General features: G+C 43.0%; 1 protein-coding gene across 8 annotated transcripts in view; it reads right to left on the reverse strand.

The window, feature by feature from the left end:
- Nucleotides 1–27,626, reverse strand: part of SIPA1L1 (signal induced proliferation associated 1 like 1) — a 157,357-nt gene that overhangs the window by 14,396 nt on the left and 115,335 nt on the right. For 5 of the 8 annotated variants that reach the window (XM_082223346.1, XM_082223343.1, XM_082223341.1 and 2 more), the window contains 9 exons: nucleotides 26,019–26,176; nucleotides 24,469–25,042; nucleotides 22,870–23,144; nucleotides 20,565–20,846; nucleotides 12,189–12,338; nucleotides 9,361–9,479; nucleotides 7,076–7,194; nucleotides 4,391–4,836; nucleotides 399–635 (listed from right to left, as the gene is read on the reverse strand). In XM_082223346.1, the coding sequence (XP_082079472.1) occupies nucleotides 399–635; nucleotides 4,391–4,836; nucleotides 7,076–7,194; nucleotides 9,361–9,479; nucleotides 12,189–12,338; nucleotides 20,565–20,846; nucleotides 22,870–23,144; nucleotides 24,469–25,042; nucleotides 26,019–26,176 (2,360 nt within the window). The remainder of the gene's footprint in view (nucleotides 1–398; nucleotides 636–4,390; nucleotides 4,837–7,075; nucleotides 7,195–9,360; nucleotides 9,480–12,188; nucleotides 12,339–20,564; nucleotides 20,847–22,869; nucleotides 23,145–24,468; nucleotides 25,043–26,018; nucleotides 26,177–27,626) is intronic. The other 3 variants (XM_082223345.1, XM_082223348.1, XM_082223347.1) reach the window with 3 other exon arrangements.

The raw sequence follows: 27,626 nt of genomic DNA on the forward strand, positions 1-27,626 counted from the left end.
CCAAAGCCACTTTTTCTAAACACTTTTTCTAAAGCTCCTCCTCTCAATACATTTAAAAACTGCAGTTGGAGGATCCTAAACACTACTGGAGAATTTTTGGTATTTTTCAGTTCAATTAAAATATCCTGCCATAGGATAAAATGTGCAATTGAAGAGATAGAACAAGAGTTTTAAAATTCATTAAATTAAACCATTTTACTTCAGTTATTTGAACACTCTAATAATCTCCATAGAATTCTTAGATGAGTTTTTGCTCTACAGCTCCTTTAAGAGCTTAAATCACTGTACTACCCCTTAAAAGAGTTTTCCCCCATAATGTATCAAATTACTATACATTTTAGAGGCCTCTTCATGTTGAAAATTAGCACCCACCAGAACAGAACAAAAAATGCTCTTACTTTCTGGAATCCATAAACCCCACAGAGTTTATTGTCCCCTCAGGTTTTTTCCATCCAATCAAGTACTTGCTAGTAGCACCCTGGCGTGGGTAGAAAGTCCTAGGACCAGAGGAGGAGGAAGAAGAGGAGAAAGAAGGCGCAAGCTGTGGTGAAGTGGCAGAATGAAGCTCTTCTTTAGGTGAACTTCTGGCACTGGTGAAAACAACGGGACTGGCAGAGTGTCGGGAACTCATGGTACTGGGAGAGAAGCATAACAAAGACAAAGCTTAAGTGTACATGCCGACATCACGTGCAATTAATTTCAAAGCTGCATTTTGTCATGCTGGGCAGATACCTTTGCTGCCTTAAAAAAAAACCAAAAAAACACCACAGCTGGAAAACAAATCATTCACCCTGTTAAATTAGAGGCACAGAAAGATTAACTACACAACTTGGTTACCTATCAGGAGACCCACCCATCCCTAATCCATCCCTTGCATCAAACTTAGTAAGAGAGAGAAATGACTCTGCAGACTAGCTAGTTTTCTCTCATCGTGTTTGTTCCTGTGGCAAAACTGTGATGTGGGAGGGACTTGGTGTGTCTTTATGTGCAAGACTAGTACAGCACGCTAGGACACTCTCATGTTATTCAGCCTCCATTTGGCTTTTAAGAATCCAGACAGAAATCCACTGTGTGGAAACATATTCCCATATGGAGAGGACGTAAGAGAGGACTTCCCTGAGCAAAAACTATGATGTGAGAAACTGCTCTAAGAAATTACTCATTCTGATTTATTCGGCTGTTATCTTAGATTCCCAGTTTTCCACCGACTGATTTGCTTTGTTGCTCTGAGGTCACGCCAGGTCTAAAAGATTTTGCTGAATGTAGCTGCCCAGCTTCTTCTGTGACTCTCAAGAAACAGCATGTTCTTCCAAACTAAAATGCACTCCAATACTGCCTATTCAAACACTGGGAATGGTAAGGGAGAGAACAGCTCTTCTGCATCATTACATCATGCCAAGGTTGTGTTGGGAAGGCAGGTCTTAGAATCATAGAATCATAGAGTTGGAAGAGACCACAAGGGCCATCGAGTCCAACCCCCTGCCAAGCAGGAAACACCATCAGAGCACTCCTGACATATGGTTGTCAAGCCTCTGCTTAAAGATCTCCAAAGTAGGAGACTCCACCACACTCCTTGGCAGCAAATTCCACTGTCGAACAGCTCTCACTGTCAGGAAGTTCTTCCTAATGTTTAGGTGGAATCTTCTTTCTTGTAGTTTGGATCCATTGCTCCGTGTCCGCTTCTCCGGAGCAGCAGAAAACAACCTTTCTCCCTCCTCCATGTGACATCCTTTTATATATTTGAACATGGCTATCATATCACCCCTTAACCTCCTCTTCTCCAGGCTAAACATGCCCAGCTCCCTTAGCCGTTCCTCATAAGGCATCGTTTCCAGGCCTTTGACCATTTTGGTTGCCCTCCTCTGGACACGTTCCAGTTTGTCAGTGTCCTTCTTGAATTGTGGTGCCCAGAACTGGACACAGTACTCCAGGTGTGGTCTGACCAGAGCAGAATACAGTGGCACTATTACTTCCCTTGATCTAGATGCTATACTCCTATTGATGCAGCCCAGAATTGCATTGGCTTTTTTAGCTGCCGCGTCACACTGTTGGCTCATGTCAAGTTTGTGGTCAACTAAGACTCCTAGATCCTTTTCACATATACTGCTCTCAAGCCAGGTGTCACCCATCTTGTATTTGTGCCTCTCATTTTTTTTGCCCAAGTGCAATACTTTACATTTCTCCCTGTTAAAATTCATCTTGTTTATTTTTGCCCAGTTCTCTAATCTGTCAAGGTCATTTTGAAGTGTGAAGTGTGTCTTTGCAGTGCACTAACCAGTTTACAGAGAAGCTGTCTGGTGGTTTCACATCTTCAAACGGGAAAGTGCTCTTTCCCATTATACACATTGCTTCCTGGGCTGTCCTTCACTTAAACATTGGTCCTATTAATATTTACAGAACAATCCTATAGATGTCTACTCAGAAGCAAGCCCCAATGAGTTCAATGACACATGCTTCCAGATTTTAAATAGGATTGCAGCCTTATTATTATTATTATTATTATTATTATTATTATTATTATTATTTACATCGTCCTGTTTAAAGGGTTCTAAACTACTTGGTAACTACTCGAGAATGCTAGGATTACACAGCAATGATAAATGACCCTGCCTACTATATAGCAAAACTAAATAAACTTGAGAAGCCAGCACATATTACAAATGCTTGCAACAAATGTTGTTTCCTATTTATTCCCTAGAAAAAGCAGATAAGATGATGGAAAAGATAAATGGCCTGAAGAAACCATCATTTCAAATGCCGAGTGCTTGTGCTGCAGAACACTGTGTTGGTGACATAAATTCAGCAACACCGTCAGTGTTTACGCCTGTGTTTTAAATGTACATTAAGGCCTTCTCTACATCTAAAATTCAAGATGGGGTGGGGTGGGGGAAGAAGAGATCTTATCAGAGGTGAATCACTGTTTTACAAAATGGATGGTTGTCTAATGCTATAGATGCTAGTTCTAAGATTTCAGAAATTGAAGAAAAGATTCAGACAGATCATGTGATGAATCTATTTTTCTCAACATGCAGTTGAAGAGGGTGAAGTCATCAGACTGACAAATCCCCACAAAAAGGGCTAGGTTGAAAAGGCAACGAACACTGCACCGGTCTGCAAGTCAGCTTCTTAAGATAATAAAATTAAGAGGACAAGTATATATGAGTAGATATTAATGTATAGATATAAATAGATATAGAAATTTCTACATTAAGAAGCACTCTGTTTGAATGGCAGCAATCTTAATATCCATAGAGAAATGACAAGATAATTGGTGTGTTGAGGAATGCTAATCCTGTTTGAAAAAAGTTGGTATGTTGAAGGAAAGGCTATTTACATTATTAGGTGATGCATCTATCCTTGTCATAGCTAGCTTTCTAACAGAACAATCAAACCAAAGTGGAACCTCCTCTCGCCTCTACAAGGGTTATTCATTTTGTCCAGATAAAGTCATGGACATCTCTGGGAATATTTCTGGGTTTGGGTGGGTGTATTTATACTCCAAATTTTAAAAAAACTAGTTTCTCACAAAACAAATGAGCAGAAGCCTGTCTGCACATTTTTGCCTCATCTCTCATGTTCTATAAATGCTAGAAACATAGGTCTCATCCACACTGGAGTTTAATGTGAAATTGAAGCTGCTTGTGTATCTATCTTATCTCCCTCATCCTGCTGTTTTTGGACTACAACTCCCATCATCCCAAGCTCTCAGGACCAGTGGTCAGGAATGATGGAAATTGTGGTCTGAAAACAACTGGAGACCCAAGTTTGGGAAATCCTGGCCTAAGGCTTTGCTTGTACTCATTCCAGCTCATAGACCATGGTTTAAACATTATGTATGAACCAGTAGCACTGTAGTGCAAGTCTGAAGTTCCTTTAGAAAGGTTCCAGCATTCTGTAGACTTTACACATCCAGGTCCCATACCTGGATGTAAAGTAATATAACCTAGCCTTAAATTTAATGTGGTGTATGTGTGTGAGGGAGAGAGGGGGAGAGAGACAGAGAGAAGGAAGGAAAGGAAAGGAAATAGAACGGACAATCCTGTAACCTATTCCCAATCACTGAAGCTATGATTAAGAGATCAAGAGCATCATATTCGCACAAGCCTTGTACATCTGCAACATTGTGTACACTGTAACATAATGTATATTTCTGCCATGCTCAGATCCAGATTCCCATGTGTTCCAAGACCCCCCTACAATAAAGGAAAGCAATCCCCATCCACATATGGAAATATTAAACTTGCTTCCTATTTCCAAACTCTCCACATTGTGCCTCTCTTCAAAGTGCTGGGCTGCCAAGAATCACAGGTATGTCATTATCCATAGCACTCACTCCCCATGTCTGCTAGAAAGATCTAGAGACACCAATCATCATTTTAAAGAATATTACCTTGTATGGGAAACGGCATCACTAAGGCTAAAAGCACTGTTCTCTCTTGTTAAAGGGTTGGAGGCTGGTTGGCTTTTGGTATGAATGTCCAAGCTTAACGAAGACTCTGTCTTCCTGTCCATCATGTGGCTGTCTTTTTCTAAAGTCCGGTCTGCAATAGAGACTACTTCACTGGAACTGTGCCATAGTGGTGCCACTTTCTCTTTTACAAGTCCTGATCGGGGAGATGTTGCCGAGTTGCCCAGGGAGGCTGTGCTGCCATGGCTGGGGCCGTAGGAGGTGGTATCAATGCCACTGTCAGCAGAAGTACCTTGAAGATAGTTGTAGCTATTCAGCTCTGACTCAGTCCTATCTCCACTGTCATACCACTTCTCCTCACTGTGGACACTGGATGCATTGCTGGACAGCGTGTTGCTGCTTGAATGACTGGAGTAGTGGCTATCAGACTGCAAAAAGGGGAGAAATTGTAGATAAATTCAAGGTTTCGGGAGAAAATAAAATAAAATGGGAATAACTGTACAGTACTGAAGACCAAACATCCATAAGCTCAAATATAAAATTAACAAGAACAAAATTCATGAACGCTGAACTCAAGACTTATGCTACAAGAGTTATGAGTCTGAAACACCCACCAACAGACCACTTTATAAATGAAACAGCCATTTCCACAATCATTTTCAGGCAGGACGCAGGTGGCGCTGTGGTCTAAACCACTGAGCCTCTTGGGCTTGCCAATCAGAAGGTTGGCGGTTCAAATCCCTGTGACGGGATGAGCTCCTGTTGCTCTATCCCATCTCCTGCCAACCTAGCAGTTTAAAAGCATGCCAATGCAAGTAGATAAATATGTACTGCTGTGGCGGGAAGGTAAATGGTGTTTCCATGCGCTCTGGCTTCCATCACGGTGTTCCGTTGCACCAGAAGCATTTTAGTTATGCTGGCCACATGACCCAGAAAGCTGTCTGCAGACAAATGCTTGCTCCCTCTGCCTGAAAATGAGATGACTGCTGCACCCCATAGTTGCCTTTGACTGGACTTAACCATCCAGGGGTCCTTTACCTTTTTACCTTTACAATAATTTTCCATCAATTTGCTTTGAAATGCAAGTAAGTCCACTTTAAATTCATCGTTTAATATATTCATATTCAAACAAAGCAGAACGATTTGTCGTATTGTCAGAAAGAAAAAAATCATTAGTGGAAAGTTATGAGCATGAAAATCTACATGTTCAGAGCTGAACCAGGTGAAATGAACCACAAGGATTCCAAGACAGGATTCAGATGTTCAAGACATCAGGGGAACAGAACACACCAAACAATCAACATCCTATGCATTTCACAGCATCGGAAGTGAAACTTTTGCATCGTTCCTCAAGGCAGCTGTATGCCAGTTAAAGCAACTGATTAATGAAGGAGTTAGGACAGCAGCAGCTCTGTATATAAGAAGCCATGCTGAAGAATATGGATAAAACAAGTTACACTGGCAAATGTCTGCAACAGTTAAAGGTGTGTGTGTGTGTGTGTGTGTGTGTGTGAGAGAGAGAGAGAGAGAGAGAGAGAGAGAGAAAGCTTCAAATGCAAAAGTGTGATGGTATGTACTATTAAAATAAAAAAGGATTTTAATGGTTTGGGGGAAATTCCTAGTTCTCGGACTAGTTTCTTCCCCTTTAGAAATCTGGCAATGCATCAGTCTTTGCACATTGTTACAAGGGTCGTGTTTGTGCACTTTCGAGAGTGTGGATTAGTCAGTCAAACACCACAAGAGCTTAGGACTAAAACTGTGAGTCAGTTCACATGTCATGGTAAGCCATGGGTTATGGCTTGCTGTGAACAAGCAGTGGGCTAGAACACACTGCTCAGTTGCTCCCACTCTGTGCCATTTTGTTTGGAGCTGGGAGAAACAACTGTGAAGATAGACTCAGCATCACCTGTGAAAGAACATTTGTTTCTTCCCAAACAAACCATGAACAGAAGCAAAGATTTGTAGAGCAACTGCTCATGGCTTGTTTGCATGTAACGCAAAGCTTATGGTTTGTTTCTCCTGGCTCCAGGAAGGGCAGAGCAATGCAGGATTGAATGAGCAGCACACACTGGTAAGCTGCTCATTCTTGGCAAGCCATAGTTTATTACCATGACATGTGAATCAGATCTCTCCAAGCAGAAATATTCAAAAGAAAAGTTAAGGCAGCAGGAGTGGGAGGACAGAATCACAGAATTGTAGAGTTGGAAGGTACCTCCCCAAGAGTCATCTAGTCCAAACCCCTGCAATGCAGGAATCTCAACTAAACAGAATGAAAAAAAGAATATAGGGCTATAAATAGTTTGCTGAAAGAACATATTAATGTTGGTAAGTCACCAAAGTCTTGCTTGTGGAATGCGCAACAAGCCAGAGGGATTGAGCAGGAGGAATCTTATTTCTAGAATAATGAAGGTTCCCACAGATCTTTGGACTATCACACTATACTGGAGCATAACTCTACTTTTGAGTTGGCAGCAAAACATTTCTATTAATAAACTTTATCTTAAAGCTGCATTTAGCTCTTAAAATACTGAGGTCAGCTCTACTGCCTGTTCCTCCATACTCTTAACAAGGACGTACAGGTTCAGGGAAAGTGAAGGATATTTTACCTTCGGAGAACTGCAGGGAGAGCAAAACAACTTTGCACAACAATTTTGAAAGTGGACTTACATGACCCTGCTTATTTGGAGACAAGTGGACTACTGGATCTTGCCTCATCAGCCTTCCAGTGGGGCTCTCTCTGAAGGATGGCAGCACCTTCGACACTGCAGGGAGATGGCAGGTTGGTTCTGGAATGCAGCATGGAATACAGCATTTGCTTTCAGGAAGTTTGGCATTAAAAAAGAAAGAAGCTTAGAACCAAGAGAACTTAAAGCAGAATATGCTTTCTCATCATTGGCAAAATTATTGTACCAGCAATAGGCCTTGACAACTTTTAAATACACTACAAAAAACAGCAATATATAAACAATAAAGTAAAAAAGGAGTACGCCACCTCTTCACCTCCTGAGCTAAAGTTGCTTACCTGATACAGTTTGTATCTTTATTATTTCGAACTACATAATTAGAATCAACCTTTTTTTTTAAAGACTGTATATGAGAGAGTACTTTTAACTGCCTTAAAACAGGAAACTAAAATATTCAAAGAGACTAACAGGTATCACTGTATTTGGGTTTTTACTTATGACATTGTCCTTTCACTCCAAAACCACAATTTTTCCTCTCTACCTGTTCCATTTTGTTCAGGTTGATATGGGGGCATTTTAGTTTCCACAGCAGATTTTTTTTGGGCAGCTATGCTCAGTGCCAACATTAACACACAAGGGAGGGTCTGCAAAAGTAATTCTGAGTAAGATTAACTTTACACATGTTGTTACCATCTCAACAGTATAAAAACACATGTGATTAAAGTATTCTGCCAAAATGGAAACTAGAGATCAGTATAATCACAGGTTTTTCCTGTTAAGCAGATATGGGGGATGGGGAATTACCAGATGGCTTTAATAATAAGGCGCAGCTCACTGAGCCTCTGAAGTTACTAGAACAAAAGTGTATCTTTTGAATCTGAGAATTGCATTTCATTTCCTGAACTCCTGAGGCATTCGCTGAATACTTCAATCTGTCTCGAAGCCTACCTTATTTACACAGTAGCAGTATGTTGTGATGACAAGAATGATAGTAAGAGCTGAGCATCTTCAGCTTCTCTTCTGGCATTTAGCTAAGCTAGGACAATGGAGTTACCCCCCCCCCACCAATCTAGCTGTCAATTATGGATACCTAGGATAACAGGAAGGATCTCCCAACTCCCAATTATCCTAGGAAGTCACAGAACCTTTCTGTTTTCAAGGTAACATCATATGGAATTTAACTTTTGTTCAGGCTCTGATGTGGTATTCCAGGTAGTTAGATAAGCCCCTACAGAGAAGTTGAGCCTGTGTCAAATCTTATAGTTTTGGGAATCAGGTTGTCTCACAACTTCTTTTCTTTTGTTTTTAAAATATCCAGTCCAAGTACCACCATTTCCAGCTCCTATTCTTCTTTGCCTACATTCCCGCAATACACAAACCATCCCAGTTTGACCTGAGAACTGATGATGCAACGGACTTCCCTCCCGGACCTAACAGATACCAGGCTGGATGTGTCGCATTTGGTGTACTGCCAACCAGGAAGCCACACTCTCCACGCTGGAATCCTTAATCAAAGCTAGTCACACTGTATCAGTGTCACTGCCAAGATGAATGAAACCATAGTAAAATTCCTATTAATGCAAAAGCCTCAGCAGGATCTACCAGTGTCAGGTCACTGCTTCAGTAGCTACAAACGAAGAGAAACAGGTCCATGTACTGAGATGCCAAATGAAGGCTTAACTTCATTTAATCTACTGAGTGCTGAGGATCTTTCTTTCATCTAACTACTTAACTGCAACGCACCGTGCAAATACACCCAGCAGTAGAAAGTGATTCTCACCCAACTGTACATTTTTACTTATATTTTATCTGCATTAAAAAATAATAATCTGTACATGGGTTGTTTATACTTTCAACCATCTAACAGTCAGCATATAGCACCATTAGAAAGGAAGCACTACAAAAAGAGCTACAGAAAAGGTAAAAATTAAATTAAGCTGATGCAGTTCTGAAAAGAGATGAGGGTAAATAAGCAGTAAGGCCAAGTAATATTTGTGCCTGCACCGCTGCTTCTTAAAAGATGCCCCAGGCACTGAACCATTATAACTGATCTATTCTCTAGAGAACTTCATTTCTACATCACATGATGTTCCCAGGTCTCAAGGACACAAAGTGCAGATGACAGTATACCTCACATTTCATCATTCATTCTCACTAACAGGGGTAACATTAAAAAAAATATGGAATTGCTCCATTTAAGGAAGGAACAGGTTGCCAAAGTCATCTTGTGGGGGAAACCATTTAACTGCTGAGGAAGTTATTGCTTACCCATTTGGTCAGCAATGCTATCCTCACTTCTCTGCCAACTGGGGGTGGATTTGCCACTGCCACTCGTATCTGTGTTCTGCCTGTCGATGGAGGCAGGAGATCTTCTACTCATTCCAAACCTGAGGTAAATAATTATTCTTTAGTTCCATACATGGTAAATGTGGTATACAGCAAACATCTCTTTACATCAAGAAGCCATACTTACACAATGCACTTCTGATACAAATGTTGTTGTTTTTTTTTTTTTTTAAAGCTATGCTTTTCTTATTGTGGAGGTTTCTGACTTTCCATTTCTAGGATTATGAATTGAGAATATACTTCAGCTGCCAAACATCCTCCATAGGTAAACTCCACTACTGCTAGCCAAGTGTATGAAGAGCCAGGATTTAAAGGACTGTGGTAATAACTAACACAAACATGAAATATGTGATCTTGTGATGCCCATTCCTGCACAGAGAAAAGTCTGAAAGATGGAACATGAACAACAAATACTCCTTTCATGGCTAGCCCCAAAAGGGCCTCAGAGCCAAAGTCAGCAACAAAACAGAGGGCTTCAGTCATACTTAAGGATTCTCTGCAAAAGACACCTCACCATGAATTGGCTAGCAGTCCTTTCAGTAGACCTACCAAATGTGAAAGTGCCACATGGGGGTGCATTCTGACTGGCCAAGTTTTGTATGATGCACAACTGAGATTTGTACACAGTGGAGGTGCAATCTGAGTGAGTGGGCCCATCTGCCATACCACTCCTACTTGTGACTTTGTGGGTTACTGAAGGAAAAGAACAGGTGGTGGCTCAGATTCCCACCTGGATGGAGGCAGCACAGGTATCAGGGACAGCACAGTAAGACAGTGACAGGTATGGAATTATCCTGGCAGTTCCAGTGCCAGAAATGGTACCGAAAGAACTGTTGTCCCACTGAACTGGGGTGGGTACACTAATTCTAAAAATGCATCCAGGGCATCCAAATTGATCAACATTATCAGTGTGCATTTGCAGGAACTTTGCACATCTAATACATTATAATTAGACAAGCCAGGTGTGTAATGTCTGAGAGCACCTTGAGTCTCGAAGCAGTGGTAGCAGAGCAGTGCACCTGGCCTTTCCTATAGACGACGCTCTCCTTGAAGCTGATTTATTTTACAACACAAATGTGATGCTCCTGAGGTGTGTAGGGTGCTGTTAGGCAGCAAAGTCCAACTGGTGAGCTTCCTTGCCCCACCCAGCCTTTTCATTGGGAAAACACTGAACAAGGGGAGAGAAAGCAGTGGAATCCAATGGGTGTGCTCCCCCCACCTGGTCTTTTCTCAAGGGAAAAGTTGACAGTAAGGGGTTTCCATTCTTGAAAGCCTCAGGGTGCAACCCTATACACACCTTCCTGGGAATAATTCCCACTGAACACAATGGGATTTATGTTTGAGTAAATATGCATATGATTGCCCTGTATGATACTGGAATACTTTTGGGAAGTGGCTGTTCATGGGTGAATTTCTGCACTCTGCTTTAGTCACTTCACTACAGCTTTCAATGTTTTTGATTGCCACTTGTATGAAACAATTGTACTCTAATTTCCTTCATACTAACAATCTGAAAATGGGTAGACTTTGTAACCACTAGATTTCAATCACTTAAACCATTCAGAACTGTTGGTTGCAATCAAATTCGTCATTCATTTTAACAATGCTATAATCCCCTGTGGCTCACAGCTTCAGCACTGGTAAATAGCCACGGAGAAAAGATGTGAGCGAGTCGACAGAAGATGAGTAACAGGGAAAGGTGATAATGAAGATTTGTTGGCCTGGTGACTATGGATAGAAAGTTTTATTCTTGCTGCTATCTTGTTTATTCAAGTTTACAATCTGGACTTTCAGAACACAGCCACAGCCAGGAATCCTACCAACTCCATCAAGGATGCAATGCATTTTCTGATTCAGACCTAGCAGCTGTCATGCAAGAATGCCATCACAACTCTGAAAGTGCATCACTGCTCCTATTCTGGGGTTCCCATTCAAAACTACAGCTAATAAAGAATGTGGAGGGACAATGGCCTTCTCATGTCCACTTGCAATACTGGATAGTATTTTTCACAAATCACAAAGTGCGAAGACATACAGGGCCAGTTGCAGTACAACATTTTACATATTCAGTATTTGCGGGTAGGTGATAGAAGATGGACAAAAAGATGTCTAGAAGTGGAAATAATTTGACAATATGTATTATCGTTTCAAAGACAATTTCATGAGCTGGGACTGTTGATAGGTTGCCTTTCAGCAACACTGTATTTCAAGACTAGAAGATAAAGTCTTCTGAAATGTTTTCACATATACTCATCAGCGGGAATTGCCTGAAAGCCACCTCATGGAAGCATAATGCTATTCTGGGAACTGGCCCCATAAAACAATTATTGAATTTTAATATACGCTCTGCCTTAAGTGTTAAAGACAGGCTAAGTCAAAACAAATGCTGGTCAGTTTCTAAGCAAGCCAACTTCAAACCATGGCTTATAAAGCTGGTCTGTTTTAACTAAAGCTTGTTTCAAACCAAGATCTCTGGCTTATAGAAAACCACTCAGAATTAGGGGAAATGCTAGCAAAGTCCTTCTCCAAAAACTTGGATAAAGAGAGAAGGAGAGGGGAAAGCATGAGTTTATGAGTCTTCTCTGGGCTTCTTCCTCCTGATACACATAGCAGTAAACCATAGTTTAGTGCTATGTATGAACCAGCCCAGTGAGCTTAACAACACTTGAAAAGAGGCTAAGTACTAATTTATACTCTTCTCCAGTCTCAACGAAACAGTACACAAAATAAACAAACATACGAGGGCCTACCCTTCGGGCATAGATTTTTGCCTGTAGGTGCCTCCACCAGAGCCAGTTTCACTGGAGGATGATAAGTTGCTGGGAGAGTTACGGCACTGCTGTGATCTTGCTAAGGCAATGGATGAAACGGTGACGTAAACATCAGAGCCAGGGGATAATCTGTTCAATACAAACAATCCCAAACGTTACATTATTAAAGGAACCATTGCAGCACAAAGCTTGATAGAGCAACAACACTTTTGTGGGAACTGCCACATCAGCAGTGTCAATTCATTGAGATAGTAAGAAATGAAGCCAGCTGGAGGGCAGTATGTATTTTCCTCCATTAACCTGCTCCCTATGGAACAGCAGTGAAAGATTAGGCAGTGACAAAGGGGAGAAATGCCTGTTTCCAAGGAGTTCCAGAAATAAAATTGCTGAGTTGCATTTGCTATTTGCAAGCAAGGAATATTAACACGTAGCATATTTTATACAAATCCCAAATAAAATGTGATTTAACTAAGCACCTCAGAACAAGCTTTAGCAAACCATTTTTTAAAACTTTGTATTTACCAATATGATCTGCAAAACATGCCACAACTTTGCAAAATCAAATACTGGAAAGCCTATTTTCTCAGATAGTCAAGAAAACATGGTGCAGGGTATTTACAGATACAAGTCCTTGCATCACAGGAATGCTTCCTTTTTAATAGCTCTCAACAAGTATAAAAAGACAATTGTTTGTCATAAGCTGGGTCTGGGGAACCTTTGGTCCTCCAAATGTTGATGATCTACAACTCCCATCATCCCCAGCAAACATGGGCAATAGCCAGGGATGCTGGGAATTGTAGTTCAGCAACTTCTGAAGGCCTATGGGTTCCCCACACCAGGCATAATCAGTAGCTTAATGGCCTGTTCACCCAACCAGTCCCTGAATTCACTTTGCACTTTGATTTACTTACACACACTGTTCCACAGGTGGTGAAACAGTAAAAAACGGTTTCTGTTTTTATGATATGAGCCTCGCTGGACATTTTTTAAACTGTCCAGCAGGGAGATAGTCGTACAACTGAGACAGTGCAAAACATATGTAAGAAAAGGAAACTTTCTTTGTTGGCTGGCTAGCTGACAGATGAGCGCAGCACTGCTCAACCCCAGTTGGGTTCTGAGTAGATCACAGCTTTCTTTCAGCTTTACCACTGCATAGCACTGCTTTACCACTGCAGCCCAGCTTTACCACTGCATAGCAACTGCCTATCCTTGGTTGTCTGTGTTCTGGTAAACTCTAGGACTAATGCAATGTGTCACATAGGAATGCCTAAGAAGATAGTTCAGAAACTGCAGCTGGTACAGAATTTGGCAGCCAGACCATTGATTGGGGGAGGATGGTTGGAACATATAACACAAATTCTGGGTACCACTTAGTTTCTGGACTCAATTTAAAGTGCTGATTCTTACCCCTAAAGCCTTATGTAGCTTAGGATCCACAGTACCTCAAGAACTGCCTCTCCCTGCAATGAACCCACCCAGACCCTGTGATCACCATCTGAGTCCCTTCTTTGTATAGTCCATGGACTATTTGGAGCAGAGCTTTCCAGACTGTGTGTAGCGACACCTTAGTGCAGTGTTTCCCAACCTTTTTTGGGCAAAGGCACACTTGTTTCATGAAAAAAATCTCGAGGCACACCACCATTACAGCCCCGTGACGTCAGCGCGCAGCGTCACGCCGGGAGGTACATGAATTGCTAGCAAATTACATAATCACCTCCTTGAGGGCTGGCTCATCTTCTCCGAAGGCAGAACCCCATGAATTAACAGCACAGACTCACACCATAGCCAAGACGAGGGGGGAAAACCTCAGTCATGCACAGTCATGCACATGTGGGGGCTAAATGAGGACGAAGACCGGGCAGAGAGCAGGGTTCAAATCACCCCACCTGGCCAGGACAATCCCTGGGTGCTCCCTTGGGCCACTCGCCTGACCCACCTCGCAGGGCTGTTGTTGCGAGGATAACACGGGGAGAACCACGCGCGCCCCCGGGAGCTCCTTGGAGGAGAAAGCGGGCGATGAATGCAATGCACGAAATATATGAGAGGCGACCAGGTTTTGCAGGTGAGGGGCCCCCGCCAGCCTCCGCTTCCAACACCCGGCGCAACGACGCCGAAGTTTCCCCCCGGGCTCGGCTCGGGGAGCAGCGCTGCTCCCCCCCGGCTCCCCTTCGCCCTCCCGGCTCTCTCTGCCGCCCACTGGGGACCCCCCTCACCTGCCAAGTCCGGAGCGCCGGTGGAAGTTGCATGCATGCATGCAGGGCGCCGCGTTGCCATTGCATTGCACTGCACTCCATGCAACGCCTGCACGCATGCATTGCCTTGCACGCCCGCCAAGGGGTCTCCCCGCGGTCCGATGCGTCCCCTCCGGCGCGGATGCAGCATTGCAAAAATAAAAAACCCCCGACGCAGCCCTACCTGGGGGGCAGCCTCTGCCTCCGCCGCTCCGCCTCCGCGGGGATCCCCGGGCTCCATCCTGCCGCCCGATCTCCGCGGGGGCGCAGGCAGGCTGCGCGGGGTCTGCGCGGAAGAGCCCCTGCCCGCCCGGCCGCTGCCGCCGCGCTCATTCCATGGCCGGGAGAAGAGCGCTTCAAACAAAACGCCCGGCCCGCCAGGCCACGCTGGGAAACGTAGTTTGCGCACCCCGCGCGGGCGCGGAGCCCAAGGGCGAGGGGACTACGGATCCCGGCAGCCCCTGCGCCGGGGACGGAGGGGGATAGGCCGGGTGCAGGGATGGAGGGACGGGTGGGCGAGCGAGTGAGTGAGTGGCAGCCGCCAAGCCTTGGCCGAGAGCCAGGAAGGGCCTCCCCGGAGGAGGAGGAGGAGGGAGGCGCAGAGCGGGCGGGAGGGAGGGAACCCAGGGGTCATCTAGTGACGGCGCCCCAATCAAAAATTTGACTTGAAAAAAAAAACCTTTCGAATTTTTTAATTTTTCCCGCGGCACACCAGGCAACATCTCGCGGCACACTAGTGTGCCGCGGAACAGTGGTTGGGAAACACTGCCTTAGTGTGTCGGCTGCAGTGTGTAGGTGTGTCACACAAACACTCCCTGTGCTCCTCCCAGGGCTGGAAAGGGATTAGTTTAACTTCCGGTTTGGTAGTAAAACTGAATTACTGTGTCGCGAAATGATGCATGTATAAAAAGTGTGTCACCAACATGAAAAGTTTGGAAAGCTCTGATTTGGAAGGTGGCAACACAAGAAAAGAGAAGTATTTCCCTGATGCCTAAAGCTGGATAAGGGACGCGGGTGGCGCTGTGGGTTAAACCACAGAGCCTAGGACTTGCTGATCAGAAGGTTGGCGGTTCGAATCCCCGTGACGGGGTGAGCTCCCGTTGCTCGGTCCCTGCTCCTGCTAACCTAGCAGTTCTAAAGCACACCAAAAAGTGCAAGTAGATAAATAGGTGACGCTCCAGCGGGAAGGTAAACGGCGTTTCCGTGCGCTGCTCTGGTTTGCCAGAAGCAGCTTAGTCATGCTGGCCACATGACCCGGAAGCTGTACACTGGCTCCCTCGGCCAATAAAGCGAGATGAGCGCCGCAACCCCAGAGTCGGGCACGACTGGACCTAATGGTCAGGGGCCCCTTTACCTTTACCTTAAAGCTGGATAAAGATGGTGCTGGGCAAGCCTCCCTGGGGCGAGCATTCTACAATCAGGAGGCCACAAATGAAAAGGCCTGTTCTCTGACTTTTGGCCCTTCACTTGAAGGATGTCATTGTGGCCTCTTCAAGTGGGGTGGGACCCATAGCCCTGCCTTTTGTTTACCCGCGTTTTCTGGCTGTGCTTTTAGGTTTTCATTGTTGTTTATAATGGGCTTTAATGTAAGTCACATTGGATTGCTTTTCAAGAAAATCGACCAACAAATATAATATAAAATAACAGCCAGATAGATTCTTCGCTGGCTTGCCTTTGGCAAAAAACAGGCAGCTTGGCTAGCTGGGAAGGTTTGGTCTTGCCATGCACACCCATGTGTGCAATACAACTGCTGTTAAGGTGGAGTGGCTTACAAAGATTTGAAATGTACATAATAATAAATGTAAATAGTAATAATCACACAAAAAACCTAGCACAGCCAAAACTTTTGTTGAAGCAATATGTACACAACACATGCATCACAATATATTTATTTTTAAAAAATTAAAAATTAAAATTGGCTAACGGATGGGAAATCAGCTTCTCTCCTTTCTTGTCTAGGAACTGCTATCTTAGGAGTAAAAAACAACAACAAAAACACCGTTATTGGACTAGGACTGTTTTGAGCAATATGGTGCCACGATAAAACGGCTAGCGTATTTGCAAAGCTAAGCAGGGTGGTTGTTTTATTTGGTCAACTAGCATCCCTAGAAATGAGGTGTCTGCCATTTTGCTCAAATCAGTATTTTTAGTCTTGGTTAAACATTATTATTACCAGATGACTGCTCTGAAGTTCATGTCCCAACCATTTTGCCTGCTAATCATTAAATGCTGGCTGGCTGGCTGCAAGAGACTAAATTTCATTTTTAAAAATTCTACTGCATCTTGGGGCAGAAATCCAATTTAACAGCAGCAAAAGCATTGGCTTTGAGGTGCTATTATTGAGAACCAGACAGTTTGAATCAGTTATCCAGTTCAAGGCTCTCTGCATATTCACTGAGGCATTAAAGCCATTTTCCAGGCTTCCCATTTGCAAAGTTTAATTTTTCAGACAAATAATATGCTTATACCAAAAATATTTTGTTCTGAAATTCATGCTGAGGTTTCGTAATGCTGTTCTTTGGCAGTTCTTCTGCCTGCGTTTCTTTTAAATATTTATTTTAGTTGTTGCTTCTCTGCCTGAGGGCACCTGCTTTTTGCTCCCTGTATCTGCCTCAAAAATATGTTGCACACATTACAAAACGTCCCCTGCTATGCCTTGTCCCTGAATTCTATAGTTATGAAATGGGTTAGGTAATGATATACGCAGCAGCAGAAAACTAAAAATGTAATTTGCAAGCTGCCTAAGGAGTGACTGCCAATATAGTGCCTTTACAGCTCAATTAAACACAGGTTCACTTGGAAGCAAGCTCCGAGGGGTTCTACCCAAAGGTGGCTTTGTGCTCCTGGAAAGTGATTTTATTTTTCAAGGTGGAGAACCTGATTTCCAGTGATTACTCCTCACCTACCATAGCCCTCTTTACTCCATACTCAAGAGTTCCAGAGGGTGCTTCACCCCTTAAGAATAGCTTTTCAGATGACAAAGGAGCTGCCACACCTTGCGCTCTCTGCTACTGCAAATATACACTGGCTACAACCCACTGTCTTCAATAGTTTTTCCCGAGCAAGTGTGTGGGGTTGCAAAACATGCGGTATAAAGCGTTTTCCAATCTTTGTACACTTATCAGGTTTGTTATCACAAGAAGTTTCAATTTTTACTTACAGTGGTGCCTCGCAAGACGAAATTAATCCGTTCTGCGAGTCTCTTCGTCTAGCGGTTTTTTCGTCTTGCGAAGCAACCCTATTAGCGGCTTAGCGGATTAGCGCTATTAGCGGTTTAGCGGCTATTAAAGGCTTAGCGGCTAAAAGGCTATTAGCGGATTAGCGGCTTAGAAAAAGGGGGGGAGCGAAAAAAATCGCAAGACTCGCAAGACTTTTTCGTTTTGCGAAGCAAGCCCATAGGAAATTCGTCTTGCGAAGCGCATCAAAAAACGGAAAACCCTTTCGTCTAGCGGGTTTTTCGTCTTGCGAGGCATTCGTCTTGCGGGGTACCACTGTATTTATTAAGTCTATATACCACCTTTCATGCAAGCACAGGGAGCCTTACGGTATCAGAATACAAAAATACAAAGAAACGAAACAGTAACACCCACACCCCAGTTTAGAAGGTTGTAGGTGGTTTAACTAGCCAAAGGCCTGGGAAAAGAGGAATGTTTTCGCCTCGTGCCTAAAGATATGTGATGAAGGCGTCAGGAGAGCCTCCCCGGGGAGAGCATTACAAAGATGGGGAGCTACCTCAGAAGCCCATTCTTGTCAAAAGCAATAACCAAATTACAACTAACAAGAAGCTCCCAGCATTCCTAACACATTTGGAAGAAGTGGCCCTGTGGTTATACTGGATGAAGGGGGGCATATAAATAACAAAACAAAACAAAGAAATGAAACTGGCCCACCTGAACACAGCGGAAACCCAACATCAAGGGTGTTTACTGTAGAAAGTAATACCTGACACTTTTAATTTCAGTGATTCTTTTCAGCTGTGAACTGTTGTATTTTTCGCTCCATAAGACTCACCTGACCATAAGACACACCTAGATTTTAGAGGGGGAAAGCAAGAAAAAAAAAATTCTGCACATAGCATGTAAGCGGCTCTCGCTTTTCTTGTTTTAAAGCAAGCCAAGTGAGAGCTGCTTACATGGCTTCTGTCCCGCTTTGCTTGCCCATCCCTCCTCCCGCCTCGCTGTAGAAGAGGAGGAGGAGGAGACACCGGGACAGGTGCTTTGCTTGCTTTACAGCACGGCGGGAGGAGGGATGGGCAAGCAAAGTGAGAGCTGCGCAAAGTGGGACAGAAGCCATGTAAGCAGCTCTCGCTTTGCTTGCTCCCTTCCATCCCTCCTCCCGCTTCACTGTAAAGCCAGCAGAGCAAGAGCCGCTGCGCAGCTATCGCTGAAGCCAGCAGCGCCAGAGTGATAGCTGCACAGTGGGTCTTGCTCTGCTGGCTTCCCAGCGAAGCGGGAGGAACAGAAGGGAGCCCTTACACGGAGCCCCTTCCGTCCCACATCCTGCTTCGCTGGGAAGACAGCAGAGCAAGAGCCACTGTGCAGCTCCCGCTGAAGCCAGCAGCGCCAGAGTGATAGCTGCGCAGCAGCTCTTGCTCTGCTGTCTTCACAGCGAGCGACGGACGGGAGCCATGGCTCTGGCTGCGGAGGCATCCCTCAGCTCGCAACTGCAGCGGTAGCCAAGGGATCTCTCTGCCTCCCAGTGCATTTGCTCCATAAGATGCACAGACATTTCCTGTTACTTCTTAGGAGGAAAACAATGTGTCTTATGGAGCGAAAAATACAGTAGTTCATTGAGGGGAGAAGGGATGTAGGAGAGATAAAGCAAAAGTACATTTCATGGCATCAACACTCTACGGTGCCCAGGACTTGCTGTGAGCAGAACATATGACAGCCAAGAGCACACAGGCTTGCTCTATCAATGTCAAATGAGCTTTAGTCAAAGCTCGGCTCTCTGGGCAAAACTTGCTGTGCCACATGATAGCATGAAATGGAAGCATCGCTGGTATCAAGTGATCAAAAAAGAAAAAAAGGGCCAATTTACTTGGTCCTTTTGGTGTGCACGAGAGAGTGTAGAAATGGTGTGTTTCAGACTACATTTGCTCTGCATTCCAGCAATGTTGGGAAAATCCAGAATGAACAAAACAGGTTGGTGGTTTTTTACATGTAAAACTAATTGTGTATTGTAGAAACAACATCAGCCAGAGACTTCACACGTTCTCTTCAGAAGGAAGAGAATTCTGATAAGATCTAAAATTGCAACAACAGGTATTGGTACGCCAAGTAAAGGGCACTGCACTCTGCAATGCTATAATGACATTTTGCCTAAAAGCCGGCAAAGAATATCTGAGGAAAGAGAAGCACAATTATCTTGGAACTATCCCCCTTCTTTACTGACTACAGGCTTAGAGCTCATACAACCACTATAGTGAGATCTTTCTTCCAATGGACTGTGTTATTTATATACTTTAAAGCTAGCCCTTCCACTTACCGAACCAATCTTCAACATGCGCTAATCCTCTTAAAAGTTCAAAATCCATTGATTTCAATGTGCAAAAAGGGGGTGAAAATAAGGTTTTAGAGTGCTGAGGCAATTTGCCAAACATGAACACAAGCGGAAGGGCTAGACCTACAGGCGATTCTTTCATATTCCAATATGAACTGCTTTTGCCTTTCTTGCTTTACAAGATGCTCTTTTTTAATATAGATATAACAACACAGGCGAATGTGTTTATGCAGGTTCGGAGAGGAAAATATAATTAGGGATGTTTTTCTTTTTAAAAAAGATTTTTTTAAACAATAGAGAGACATGAGTATATATGTGCATTTCTTCATACTCCAGTTACTGGAAAAGTAAGGTGGCATGACTAGAATTGGCACCTGAAGACTATGAGTTAATCCCCAAATGCCGTGAACTAGTTTAGTGTCATTTCTTTTAGATACCAAATACTTTCTGGAAGTGAATAAAAACATTTTGTTGAGGCGGGGGTCAGATTTGATCTGGATAAGAAACAGGGGAATTGGAATGTGAACTTGTGTGCCTGAGAGTTCTTACTGCTGTTGTTTCAAAAGTCTCAGAATGCTGCAACATACCCTGGAGGAAAACAACACACAAATTAGTTATCTACCTTCTACTCTCCAGTGGCCGCCCGTCACTAGAAATACTGCGTGGAATATTGGCTGCTCGCTCTGGGGGAGGCATTTTCCCTTCACCTTTCCCTGAGGCAACCCTAGTGGTAGCAGGACTTTGCATCTGGGATGGCATTTGCTGCCCATGAGGCCCTTGTCCCTTGTTAGCATTTCTCTGCCATTTGTTGTTATTCCTGAAAGGGAACTTGAACTCGTATGGAACACCGCCGTCATTCATTTTGTATTCCATCACCGGCATGCGATTAATTTCTGAAAAACTTCTGAAAGAGAAAGAAGAAAGCATAATGCAATTCTGAAATAAGGGAGAAAAGTACAGTCGAGCGGAATCTGTTTCGGAAGTCCGTTCAACTTCCAAAATGTTCAGAAACCAAAGTGCGGCTTCTGATTGGCTGCAGGAAGCTCTGGCAGCCAATCAGAAGCCGTGAAAGCCCCGTCGGATGTTTGGCTTCCCAAAATAGTTCACAAACTGAAACACTCACTTCTGGGTTTGCGGCGTTCGGGAGCCAAAACGTTCGAGAACCAAGCTGTTCGAAAACCAAGGTTTTTGCAATATACCCTTATATGACAGCAATTGTGATACCCCTAGTCTTGAGTGCTAAATATCGCCCAGACTGGTTAGTTATACATTAATTCTATCCCTAATTTATAGGGCACTAGCCAATCAAGTCATACTCAGACACAAGGAAATCAACTGACTTAAACTAACTAATGTTTCTGTATGTCTAACACTTGATATCTCCCATAGTCTCTGCAACAGAAGTCTGGTCATATCACCTGAACTTCCCAAAAAATAAAAATCAATTACAATCGTAAAAACAGAAAGAAGACCGACTGAATTCAGTGGGACTTACAGCAGAATAAATATGCTTAGGGTTATGAAGTAAAGTTTGGATTCAGAGATCCTGGAAATGGAACTCAGATCAATGGGGCTTACTCTCAGGAAACTGGGTATAGGATTGCAGCCTAAATGTTATTTTAAGAACTGCATTTAGGAAATAACTAAAAATACTGAACTTCAAAATTGACAGGGTTTTCTTGCCTTGCTGTTCTATTCTTCTACTTCAAGGCTATGCAAGTTTTATATTATATGAACAGGTGGTTTTTGAAAAATATCTGAAAGCAACAATATGAATGATGGCTAATAACATTTGCCAAATTGTAAACATCAATTGCCCTAACTTTGAGCTGACTTATCTTAAAACATGCATTTAACACAGAACTAGCTGTTAGGAAAATGAGATAGCCTCCCACATAATATTTGTTCATTCTGCTCCAGGAGAAAGGTTCTATTCTTTCATACCCTGGCACTTGACTTTTGTACAGATAGGTGTGGGAAACCTGCTGACTGTTAACGGCTGTAAACCCCTTGCTTTTTCCTGTAAGACCAATTGCAGTCGTTAACAGTTGTCAACAGGTTTACCACAACTATCAGTCAATCACCCCTCCCCACCCTCTCACTATATATAAGGGTCTGGTGACTTCTGTTTCAATTTATCTGAAGAAGTGTGCATGCACACGAAAGCTCATACCAATAACAAACTTAGTTGGTCTCTAAAGTGCTACTGGAAGGATTTTTTTTATTTTGTTTTGACTATGGTAGACCAACACAGCTACCTACCTGTAACTAGAACTTTTGTATAGAGAGTTAAAGGAAAAGGTGAAACTCATCTCAAGTTATTCTGAGGTTAGGCTGAAGGATCCAAATAATAAAAACAGGAATGGGGCTCCTTCAAAATAAGTATATATGTAGATCCCCAGCTTAAAGCGCAAATGGTGTTTTTGTTCAGTGAAGTGTTAAAATGGCTATATGACATTTAAAGATTTTGCAGTATCTCACGTGCATTTATTTAAAAAGTGAGCATCACCAACATAAATGCAGCTACGAGATGCAGCTATTCAAAGGCTACGTAATTATTAACTGTAATTATTAACTGACTAGTGAGAATGTAAGCAAACACTAGCACTGGCAATCTGACTTGAGAATACTCAGCATCAGCAATGCTTCCTTCAGAGACATTATACATGTAGCACAATCCAGTGGGATGCTTTGACATATCAATGGCAATGCAGAAGCACTCCCATACTATAAGAATAAATAGGTCCCCTTTAAAAACACAGTAACCACCTACGACTCTACATCCATAGCCAAATTAATGTGAAATGGGACTCTTATTTTTATATAGACCAAGTTAGAACAAAAATTCTGCTTTATAAATTCAGAGAACACCCTGAAAAAGTCAGCAGCAGATATAACTCATTTAGTCCCACCCCCCAAAAAAATACCTTCGTGGGGTGCAATCCTCATGAGGTGGGATAATGACAACCTTCACAGTAACTGAAGTCCGCAGGAGATCAATCATTTGCTCATGGCTCAGAGTAGCTACAGCCACAGTGCAAATTTCCACTAATCTGCTGCCTTGTCGTAATCCTGCTTGCCAAGCATAGCCATAAGGTTCAACATCTGCCACAATTCCTTCATAGTTTACATGGAAACCAAGCTGGCCTAGTCCATTACGACGTAAAGTCATTTCCACTGACTCACAGCCCTTTGTCACAAGCTGAGAAGCGAAGAGAGAGGGAAGAGTTAGTGCAATTAATTACATTCAGTGGGAGACAAATACATGGGGGAGTTTTGTTTTTTAAAATGGTACATGAAGCAAGATGGGACAATGATATTCCTTATTTTGACAGCTACTGCTGTGTAGAGTTTTCAGTGCAAGTTGGCTAGGTTACTACTGGATGAAAATCCAGGCACAGTCAGATTTTGTATAAATGACTGGCTTTAGAACTTTATGGAAATTATAGAAGCATTAAGGTAATGTAGCAATACAACTGGTAAATTCATGGGTGGGGTTATATACCAGTATTCATGGTTAGGCTGACAGAATGTTCCTTTATATTATTATGTCCCTATTGATTCGATAAATTGGTAGTTCTTTGTAATTTAGTCATCTTATTTACTGGCATGCAGCTATCTACACAAAATGCAAACTTGTTCTATTGGCTAAGTGATCCTGCTAATTATGAATATTTTTGAATGCAATAGACAAATGCAGCTTTTCCTCATGACATAAGGTAAAGGTAAAGGTACCCCTGCCCGTACGGGCCAGTCTTGCCAGACTCTAGGGTTAGGCGCTCATCTCACTCTATAGGCCAGGAGCCAGCGATGTCCGCAGATACTTCCGGGTCACCTGGCCAGCGTGACAAGCTGCATCTGGCGAGCCAGCGCAGCACACAGAACGCCATTTACCTTCCCGCTGGTAAGCGGTCTCTATTTATCTACTTGCACCCGGGGGTGCTTTCGAACTGCTAGGTTGGCAGGCGCTGGGACCGAACGACAGGAGCGCACCCCGCTGCGGGGATTCAAACCGCTGACCATGCGATCGGCAAGTCCTAGGCGCTGAGGTTTTATCCACAGCGCCACCCACATCCCCATGACATAGAGACTGCCATTTTCTGAATAAGAGAAGAAAATGCAGTTGCTACTAGAATAGGTAGAAACTATAATATTAAGTCTTGAATAATATTTGATACATGTCAGGGACTGTGCTGCGTGTCAGTGCCCCCTTGGCAATACAATACCCAAAGGGCTCAGTTAATGACGGAACAAGCAATGGGCAATAAGTAAGAAGGTATTCTTTGTCCTAGTCCACTTGCAACTTTGGAGAACAGGGAGAAGAATTAGAAAATAATTTCCATTAATATTTTTGCACAATTACATCACAGGTTGAGGGACTGTTTTACTATCAATGGATCTGCTACCAAAATCTAAGAATGGATCCAAACCATGTTAATGTTTTCATCACAGTTCTTTGAATTTACTCATGCCTGAAGACCAGATCTACATATTTAGAGAGGGAGAGAGAGAGAACAAACTCTAACCTCTAGCCTTTTGACAATCTCTTTGATATCTTCAGGGTTTTTGAAACTCTCCACAGAAACACATTCACCCCTTTCATAGAAAATTTTGACACTTGTGTCTGTTGAAGTCCACCCTATGACATCTCTGCAGGAACAATTGAACACAACACTCTTTGTATCTTGTTCAATGATAACAACAAATTCATTAGAAATCCCTAGGAGACAGTCTATATCTACACCCTTGCTATAGTCTTTAGCACGGAGACTCCATACAACAGCACCAGAACTGTGGAGTTCTACTCCTGGATGAGGCTTGGACTTCTCCTTCTTCTTAGAGGCAAGTGAGATGAAGGGGAATTTGCCCGAAGGGTCAATGGGTGTGTTTGTGACATTCTTCTCTGCCAAATCTTTCAAGTATTCCTGACGGGTTCTGGTGGCCATGGCACGGAACTTCTCTGATTTATGAGCTGCATTCTCAGCATTGATTACTTTAGCAAGTAAGAAGTCCCTGAATACATTGGATTTGGGGAAGGTAATGCCTTTAGGGATTGGTGGTCCAAACGATGGCACATCTCTGGATCTCGTCGCAGCAACACTACATAAAGGAAAAGGAAATGTGATTTAATGATGAGCTAAATCCACGGAGCTCATCTTTCTACTCTGCCTTTGACTTCTTTGCTTTGATCTTTAGAAACGACAAAATTTATGATCTACGACAGGGTAGCATGGCCTAGCAGTACAAACAAGAACAGAAAACAGTCACAGCCTCTTCTCTCCCAAATCAAAGACCTTGACCCCTATGAAATTGCTGGTTGGGGATTTATGAAACCACATTCTAGTGTTCCCTACTTCACATGGGAGCCAATGCTTTAACAAACAAGCAACAGTACTACTTTACAGCAGAGCAGCTGTGTTAGCCTTCTGCAGCAAGAACAACCAAGAGTCTTGTGGCACCTTAAAGACTAAGACATTTACTGCCTGAGACTTCATGGACAACAGTCCTGAAAAGTATTTCTACTGAAATACTATGTCTTCTTAAGAATAGGCTTCTCCAGTATTTTATTCCAAAGGGGTAGTATGTTTAATTTGACTGAATTCATCTGTTCTTCTTGGATGTTCTCCAGAGGGAGCAATATATTGCTATCTTTCGCAACCACATTCTCTGCTCCCTAGGTGTGAATTCCTAAGAAACTCCATGCATATAAACAATGTGAGAAAGCCACCATGAATCTGGCATACATGGTTTCCAGACTGCTTTTCAACTCCCCAGAATTTTATTATTTTATTTTCCTACACGCTGAATTAACCCAGGCTAGGATTATCACCAGGTTAATATGAAGCCCACTTGGCCATTTTTGAAGCTTGGCCTCAATACAAGGCAGCTAACTCTGGTTCTAAAGTATCCAATTAACTCGCATGCTCTTTCTTCTGTGGAAAAAACTGGTTCTCAGCCTGCCAAGTACTTAATATTAAACCCAAAAATAGTTTTCCTGAAAATAAACATTGTAAAATAAAGCATAAAAAATTCCAAAATGTGGTTAGCCTCTGTGTGTTCACAAAGTAATAGGTACCTGTAACAGACGTTGTCGGTGCATGGATTGTGCACACGGACAATGACAAAGACATGCTGGAAGTGAGAGCGAATATTCTTTGGGCTGAATGACTCTGCTCCAGGTTCTTGGAAAACGATGGTCACAATATCATTTCCAATATGTCGTTTTCTTAAGAGCTATGAGGGTAAAGACAAGAAACATAAGGTATTGGGGGGGGAAGTACCCCCCTTATAACATATTGTGCATTAATCCTGGTAATTAATGTTTGCGAATCATGGAATATTTTAAATTATTTCATTCAATGCTTTATTCTGAGCAAGTAAATGAGAAATTGGCCAATATATGACATGCTGAAACTAACGACTAGCATCTTGCACCCCTGTTTCCATAACAACAGCTACACATCTATTTTAATACCAAGAAATGTCTTCATAACAGACAGATTTTGAATGTCTCTAGAATCAAATTTATCGTAATATAACACTGTGTTTGTCTACTTGCTACTTTCTTCCAACCATTATAAATTGTTCATAACCTAGACAATGTTCTTCTGTGCATTAAAACTGTGTTTTTGCATTTGATAGTGGCAGTGTTACCAAACAAATTATTGTTAGGCTTTTTTGTCAACTTATTCTTTTTCTCCTGAAAAGAATGCCAGAAAGCTTCCTTTAAATTACAGCATAGCACTAACCATAGTATTGGTTAGAATCGACCATTTAAAATATAATGAAATTAAAGTATGTTCATGAGCAGGCAGAATCAAGTAAACCATGTTATTGTTCCTTGAATTCAATGTTAGCTCCTTGAATTAACAATTGTTTTGTGGTTTGTTTGTTTTTTGTTTAAATCGGATATAAATTCCAGCTATACATAGACTTCCGCAGCTCAGTTCAGTTCAAACAATGATTAGCAAAAATTTACAAAATGAAAATTCTATCAAAGATGGCAATGTATGTGGTAAAGTATATAGTAATCACTCAAGAAAGAAACTAGACATTGCCTTTAAAGGTAAAGGTACCCCTGACCGTTAGGTCCAGTCGCAGATGACTCAGGGGTTGCGCGCTCATCTCGCTCTATAGACTGAGGGAGCCGGCGTTTGGTCCACAGACAGCTTCTGGGTCATGTGGCCAACATGACTAAGCCGCTTCTGGCAAACCAGAGCAGCGCACAGAAATGCCGTTTGCCTTCCCGTCGGAGCGGTACCTATTTATCTACTTCCACGTTGATGTGCTTTCGAACTGCTAGGTGGGCAGGAGCTGGGACCGAACAACAGATGCTCACCCCGTCATGGGGATCTGAACTGCTGACCTTCCGATCAGCAAGCCCTAGACCACAGCACCACCCGTGTACCCTGGACATTGCTTTTACAAATGTAGAAAAGTGCCATGGGTGGATCCAAGTGTGCCCTTCTTCTAGCACATGGGGACGCAACCTGTATGCTGAGGGCCACATGTGAATGGCAAGGAGGGAAGAGTGGCAGCAGCAGGAAAAAGAGAGGATACCCCATGTACTTTTGGTTTTGGCATTGCCCACGCACTGGCTTTGACACTAACTCCCACTGGTATGCAGTCCTTGGCAGATAAAAGGTTCCCCGCCCTTGCACTAACACACAATTTCTTCCACTCA

Source organism: Podarcis vaucheri (assembly GCF_965113315.1).
Source record: "Podarcis vaucheri genome assembly, chromosome: 1".
Lineage (NCBI taxonomy): Eukaryota > Metazoa > Chordata > Lepidosauria > Squamata > Lacertidae > Podarcis > Podarcis vaucheri.